Below are 7795 nucleotides of genomic sequence, written 5' to 3'. Positions count from 1 at the left end.
TTGTAGACTTGTGGTACAATATTGAGTATATTTCAAAATAAAGTGTGAAGACTCTATTAAAACCTGTACAGGCTCTAAGACCAAGTCATGCTTTCATCAACTTACATGACTCATGATATGGCTCAAAAAGAACCTAAGCTCAGGTAGATACATTAACATTTCGATTTCACAAACGAAAAAATTATATGGCTCAAAAAGAACCTAAGGTGAAGTCATCTTCTTTGTGATCTAGCCCTTGTAATATTCTTTCTGGCATCAGATTGCTCCATACCATAATTTTCATGATCGGTGTCGGTTTCGTCGTATACTTCTTCTTCATCCTCAGTCTCCTCCACATGATTTGTGATCTCTTTTTTCCTTCTTCTTATACCACCCTTAAGCCAAGCCACCACTTCTACCATGGTGGGTCGATTATCGGGACTGTTATCAGTGCATTTCATGGCAATCAGGACCGTCGACTTAACTTGTTCTCGATCAAACTTGCCCTTCAACCTTGAATCTGCAATTTGATTGAATAAACCCTTTTGGACATAAGGGGTGACCCATTGAACAATGTCACGTTTCACTCCGCCGGGGAGTTTCTCTATCGGCTTTTTTCCGCTAATTATTTCTAAGAGCAAAATCCCAAAGCTGTAAACATCACAGCTCTCAGAAACTTTACCCCACATGGCATATTCAGGAGCTAGATATCCAAGAGTTCCCTTTACCCTAGTAGTCAGATGAGTTACACCATCCGGGATCAGCTTTGCAAATCCAAAATCAGCGACTTTTGCTTCAAATTCAGTGTCTAGAAGCACGTTGCTGGCCTTTATGTCTCTGTGAATTATATGAGGATTGGCCTCATGATGCAGGTACCTTAACAATCAAACACACAAAAGAAGATCCAAAAATGCTCTAGGTAATACTAAAACTTAATCTATGAATTAAGAGTAATACTTGGATTTTATTGAGTTTAGAAATCATAATGTACGCAACTGTTCACAGTTTTGTACTTAGAAGTATCCAAAGTTAAGGGACCAAAATTAGAATCTAATTTAACATAAGGTTTAGTGACAATTAGATCTTGACATCTGGTATACAAAAAAGGATTTCTGATCAATCTAATTTTCTAATGAAGTTAATCATAACACTTTGAAGAAGCCAATAGTAACATTATCTAGCTAGATCTTACTGGTAATGAATGAGAGTCTAGATATAGATGAAGCATCTTTAGCATATTCCAGTTAAGAACGACCTTTGAATTTCAGAAGAGTCATCTGGATGACTTTGGCATTGAAGCAACATACAAATTTAGGTGACCTAATTAATCAAGGGTTTACTTTCATATTTTATATAACATTTTTTGTTAGGCAAATTGGCGATTAGTTTATGTACTTACGATAGACCTTCAGCTGATCCAATGGCGATGCTCATTCGTCTTGGCCAATCAAGAAGGCAATCTGCTGCAAGTTGGCCATGCAAATGGGTGATCAAGCTATGATTAGGCATGTAATCGTACACTATGAGCCTTTCCTCACCACCGGCATAAAATCCCCGCAGGCCTAACAAGTTTCTATGCCTCACCCTTCCGAGTATTTCAACTTCCACTGCAAATTCCATCTCTGCCTTTGCACTCATCGTCTTTAGTCGTTTCACAGCTATCTGCACATGCACATGTGACCAAAGTTTTACAAAAAATTCAACTAGAGAAGAAGGAAACCAAATACTGATTGTTTGTATAATCAGAAGGAATTGAAATTATTCAAAGGAAAAAGATGGACATGATTGCCTTGCCTCGACGCCTTTACTTGTTCGACCCCAATAAACACTTCCAAACCCTCCTTCTCCAATTTTGTTGTCATGGTGGAAGCTGTTTGTGGCATGAAGAAGGTCCTTGAGGGAATATATATCCCACGGGTAATCCCTATTCTTGTGCACCCTACTAATTCATCAAACCACCCCAAGAATTAACATGAAAATTGGTAACAATTAAAGATAATTAATAAAAATTGAGTTTAATTATGTGTACCTGGTCTCAGCTGGTTCCTCTTGATCTTGAGAGAGGCAGCAACAGCAAAAGCAGTTCCAGGGCATTTTGGTCCTTGGAAAGAAAGAACAAGCCTTCATAACTGAGGTATATATGGGGGCAGTGGATTAATAATAAAATGGAGTGTGACTGTAAAGGATGGAGAAGAGTACAAAAGATTGATCAAAGCAAGAAGATGGGAGGGCAAATATTTCGGAAATTTTGAAGCAAAAGGGAAGGAGTCTTATGGTGAAGACAAAAGCCAGCCTTGGAAGTCAAGGAATCATGATGTTCAATGGTGAGAACAAAATGTTATTCTCTATCTCTACTCACAAGCAGCCTTCAACCTCATGTATTCTAGTGCTTGTTAGCTTTTGCCCAAGCTATTGTTTTTCATTGGAAATGTCACATTTTTAATTTTCTCATTAATTAGACTTTCATAGAAAATTATTTTATTTTTAATAATACGTTATATAAAATACTAATTAAGGTTTAGTATAATAATTTTTGATGATATGTGCAACCCTTTTTTCTATAGGGTTGAAAGTGACACCACCACCCGCGATGAAGTTGGCTATGTAACCATCAATCGTGACCTTTCAAAGTTATGATACAGCACAAATTAACTATTGATTTTGCGATTAAAAAAAAAATTTGTGGGATAAAACCAGCTAAGAATAGGTCACAGTCACCTATATTTATAATAATTAGCTGTAATTAACATATTTAATTGAATAGTGAATACATTATTAACTCTCTAATGCCAATGACCTTTAACCTGATGGCACGTACCCATCTTTTCTTTTAGATCCAAGAGCACAAAATGAAAAAAGGTATGCTGAAGCTAATCCTAGGATTGTCACAAATAAACTTATTTGGGTGTTGGTAGAAAGGGAAGAAATTGAGTCCAAGCTGGTCTAATTGTTATTATTTGTTTTTTTAACAGTTGGTTCAATGATTAGGATACAATAATCCCTTTTCACTTTGAAACAGAGAATTGCAATTTTATTGCTTGATTCATGGTAAATTTATATATATAATCGATTCTTGTTAATCATCAGTGACGTTGTAATGATGATTAGATTGAGAACTTGCACATCTCAGTTGTTATATTATTAAATAAACGGATGGAATCTCACCAACTCTCATTTGTTTAACCGTTCTAAAGCTGATTTAACAACTAAATATTACCATTGAGCCATATATTTGTGGAGCCTCAACTTATACACACACACAAAATCAAGATGTCATGAATTTAAACTCTTTTACATAAAACACAGTTTTTTTCAGTGATCTGAGTTTAGGAAGACAATTAAACGAATATTGTTTAGGCTTGAATTCGGCTGCAGGACCACTTTTACCAAGCTACGTGCTTAATCTCAGACCAAAATAAAGAAGGAAAAGAGAAGGTATGTGCTTAATAATACAAATGGAAATGATAAATTAATTAAGCACTTGGCCGCAAAAGCTTCCAATGAATCAAAGCCTCTGCTCATTGACGCTGTACAACAGGAAAGAAGAATTTTCCACTTTCATCGAAGGCTACCCTCCCATTGCTATATACTATACAAAAGTCTTCCAATTGACAATAGCCCCTTTTGTTGTTGAAAATAATAATAAAAAGAAATCGAATAATCCAACATTATTCACCCCAAAATAAAATATAAAAGAAACATCTTGTAGTGCAATCCAATACAATCCCACCCATAATTAGCATCTCAAATTGGAAAGGTCTGGGTTCAGAGATATACTTGCCACAAATTTGGGCAGGGGACCAAGTACTCATCAAACCTGGACTTTGGGACTCAGCATATATATATATATAAATCCTGGGTTGAAGTTTTCTCAGGAAAAAAGTGTTCTTCTGGGCTGACTTAGCTAGATTTAATTACATGCAGAAAGCTTAGCTTAGCTGCCGTGGAAGAACATTGTTAATGATAATTAGTACTAATTAAGGGAGATTGGGCCTTAGTTGTACCATCTCTCTTTTGTCCGAAGACTCATTGGGCTATTTGTGGCCCGTTTTGTTTTGTGCTTTCTAAACTGTTTTTGGGCCTCTGGGCTCCTCCTATTCTAAACGAGCATGAAATTGATTTGCATTAGGAGGTGCTTGCTTTCTACTTCAGCACTCGTCGCAAATAATACGCGCATGCAATAGCTAAAAAGAAGAAAACAACAAAGGTTCTGCATTAAAAAGTCAGAACCACTAGTGTTAGGGCTCGTTTGAAGCTACTTCTTTAAAAAACACTTATGCTCATAAATGTGTCTGGTAAAAGCACTTTTAATGATTTAAACACAAAATTCTGCATATACTTATCTGATAGTTCAAGGGCAGAGGAAAATTCTTTGCAACAAGTGCTGAGAAAGGAAGCTAGCTATAGCTCCAACAATTGAAAAGCGAACAAGTACTAACACTAGACTTAACATTAATCCTTTGATTTTGTTCATAAAGTTGGAAGTCACCGAAGTTGATGTTGGTTGCAGAAATCGGTTCATGCTGGTGGAGCAAAGCTAAGTTATGAATACGGGAAATCAGTACCATCAACAAAAGCAATTACCGTTTTGAACGTATACGAATACCACAGCTGTAAGCCTGTAACTATATATACATCCATGGAATGGAACTTGGGATTGATATTAATTTCCAAGATTTTGAAGATATGTATAGGCCGTTAGGTGGTAATCCATGTCAACATAAATAGAATTATATCTTGTAGTAATCCATTCTGGCATGCATGTACATAGAAAACCAATAAATTGGAGTTGGTAGGATCATGGTCTACAACTCTAGGTGTAGTATCTATTCAGTCCTGGTGTTTCGTTTGGGAAGAAGAATCTCTACCTTAACTTTATTTTAAAAATCATGAGTTTTGATTCTTGCCAACAACTCTATCCAACTATGATTTGCTTGCAATATATATATATATAATCACAAGGAAAATGAAAAATCCTCTAACCCGGCTGCTAGTGATATATCAATTGTAACGAGAAGCACTCAGCAGCAAACTTAAACAATTAACTGTGAATACATCAATATGCCTTATAGAGCGTGCGAGTTTAAGATTATCTAAGCATGCGAGTTTAAGATTAATATGGTATATAATTGGACATTTAATCTGGATACACATCTACTTAAACAGCAGGCAATGAAAAGGTTGCATGATCCATATTAAAATTTCATGCAGCATCGATAAACTTAATTAATCATCAGCATAATTTGCAAAGTTTGATATGCTGATGTATATGTGGTATATGATATTTAAAATCTCAATTATGCTGAATAATAATCTACAAAATTAGGATAATATGAATTAATATGTTGAACTATGAGGTTGACAACATAAACATCACAAATAATATTTGTTGCTTTCTGTTGTTGCATGAACTAATGAGTTCACAGCATCAAACTGTACGTACAAGAAATGAGTTTTCTTAAAACAAGGCACTACAAGTAATGAAACATCAAACATTTGACAAATCACAATTACAACAAAAAAATCTAGGGTTTTGATACATGAAAAAGGACAACTAATTCACGAGGCCAGGGAAGGGAATACCTCCTAACAATTAACGATATGCCTGCCACTCAGATTTGCAAATTTAGTTTCAGTTGCAACTCAGACAAATCCAGTACACATTCCAAATCGTCGACCTGTGGATTGAACAAAAACTGTGAATAAACTTTCTTGGATAGCTTCCTACAAAACCTTTATATCAAGAATATGAGTAACTAAATTGAAAGGAACGACCATATATATACCTCACACTGAATAGTGTGAAAGACCCTTTCGTTTACTCTCGTGGAAGCGCACTCAACAACACAAAGGCCTTCAGCAAGCAACAATTTCAGCACTCTTGAAAGAGGCAACCCTTCATCCTCGCTGCAGCTACTACTTATCACAACCTCCACTCCCCCCAAACAAGTTGGCCCAACCATGATATTGGTCACGGAGTTAACCAAATCAAGACCCAAAGTTTCATTTTCTAGACCAAACTCTTGTGCACTAGAATCATATTCATACAACCTTCTAAGCTTTTCTTTCTTAGCATTCAATTCTTGGATCTTCCTCTTCATGTGAGTTATATAATTCACCGCCTCGTTCATGTGCTCGGAGATTGAACGCTTTCCCTAAAATCCCACAAGAAAAAACCCTAGAAACATTAATTATCTAATCAAGACATTCAAATTCAATCCCCAATAGAAAATTAAGAAATTAAGCGTGGCTTAAAAAAGTCATGTACATATATTTAGAGAGGTTGATCTTGATTCTTGACCTTGATGAATTCATGAGGGAGGAGGGATCGAAGAGATGCATTTAGAACTGCCATAAGTTGTCTTCTTTGGCGTTCGTTGTCCCTACGCACGATCTTCCTTTCAACCTTTACATCACTAGGATTTGCTTCATTATTGTCCGGATGAGCAAATAATATCATATGTTGCTGTTGCTGCTTGCCTTTTCCCATTTTCTTATTATTATGGGATGGATCGCTTTCCTCTGGCAAAACCTCATGACCCGGCACCAGATCTTCTATTTGCATCATATCTTCTTGGTGGGGATCATTGGAAGAGATTTGAAATTCCAAATCCTTGCTTTGATCATTAGGATGATAAAAATTAGGAAACATTGAACATAGACATGTACATGCAAATATTCGAGCTCCAAGATTCTTCAGAGTAAGAGTGAAGGTTGTACTTAAGCGCCTTAATTAGTGTTCTTAAGATTCTCTGAAATCTCTTTCTTTAATTGCTTGCTGAGGAGCTGCAAACGTGGCATTGGACCGCATAATAAAGTCAGGGGTAATACATTATATATTCCATGTGAACCAATAATCTTTTCACTTTTGGACTAAACCAATTACTGCCTGCCCATTTACGTTCACACATTTTGGTGGACCACCATCTGTCGGAAAGTCGGCAGTCGGCGCATCAAATGGGTTCAGACCATGGGCGACCAACCTCAATATATCCGGTAGCCCGAGACCCAAAAGCAAATCAATTATACTGCCCATTAAACATAATTTTCGATTTTTTTCCACACATGGATGTTTATTAATTTAATTCTTTTAACGGAAGAATTGTATTTGTAGTTATTACTTCATTCGAGTATTATACAATAATTTCTCGTATCCAGATAACATAACCAACATGAAGTACCTATACATATTAATTGATCGAGAGCCTCCAATGCGTGCCAAACAATATTTAACTTGGCAAATGCAACAATTATATATCCAGATAAAGCTAGGGCTAGCTAAACAATATATATTGAAGGGCCACTGCCCTAGCATCCTAATCCTCTTTCTTCCCAGGACTGAACTTATTATAGTGAATTATCGCTTTATCCGAGAGTTGGTGGTAACAAGCACAATATACAAGAGGTGCACTTAAAACTAGAAAATTGCATACAAGTTATTGGGCCACCATGTTTTATTGAAAACTTTGACCATGTGTTCCTATAAGGACGGTGGTCATATTATAATAACCAAAGATTAGGGGGAGCCGCAATGCCAACAGTATCAAGGCAAATATATGACAGATAGTCTTCCTCCTCTATTTTATTGTGCCCAGTCCATACATAATTGAACCAAAACTTGCTTTACAATTACTTCTAAAGCAATATGCACATATGGTTGTTAGCAGAATGAAACCAATATGCATACAGAACCCAAGATCAGCTTCGCTGTCTAGTTTGTACCGTTCCTCCTTTTTTACAGAATTTTATTTTTATAACTATATATATATTTATAATTGTATCAACATCATCAATGACGCATTTGGTTGTCATACAT

The 7795-nt window shown here is 36.1% G+C and overlaps 2 protein-coding genes across 3 annotated transcripts; both read right to left on the bottom strand.

The window, feature by feature from the left end:
• On the bottom strand, window positions 1-2318 carry LOC18786422 (PTI1-like tyrosine-protein kinase At3g15890). 2 transcript variants are annotated; one of them, XM_020557061.1, is made up of 4 exons: window positions 2009-2318; window positions 1774-1921; window positions 1379-1641; window positions 1-855 (listed from the first exon to the last, which is right to left on the bottom strand). In XM_020557061.1, the coding sequence occupies exons 1-4, from the start codon at window positions 2104-2106 to the stop codon at window positions 213-215; spliced, it is 1152 nt and encodes a 383-aa protein (XP_020412650.1). In that variant the 5' UTR covers window positions 2107-2318; the 3' UTR covers window positions 1-212. The 2 variants fall into 2 exon arrangements, with proteins under 2 accessions (XP_020412650.1, XP_020412651.1); XM_020557062.1 differs by having other exon boundaries at window positions 1774-1918.
• On the bottom strand, window positions 5344-6757 carry LOC18787584 (transcription factor bHLH36). Its single transcript, XM_007219811.2, has 3 exons — window positions 6281-6757; window positions 5766-6134; window positions 5344-5657 (listed from the first exon to the last, which is right to left on the bottom strand). The coding sequence occupies exons 1-3, from the start codon at window positions 6629-6631 to the stop codon at window positions 5592-5594; spliced, it is 786 nt and encodes a 261-aa protein (XP_007219873.2). The 5' UTR covers window positions 6632-6757; the 3' UTR covers window positions 5344-5591.

The sequence above is a fragment of the Prunus persica genome, chromosome G2 (genome assembly GCF_000346465.2).
Source record: "Prunus persica cultivar Lovell chromosome G2, Prunus_persica_NCBIv2, whole genome shotgun sequence".
NCBI classification, from domain to species: Eukaryota; Viridiplantae; Streptophyta; class Magnoliopsida; order Rosales; family Rosaceae; genus Prunus; species Prunus persica.
The sequence above is the reverse complement of the archived record's forward strand: the minus strand, read 5'-3'. Positions and strand labels throughout refer to the sequence as shown.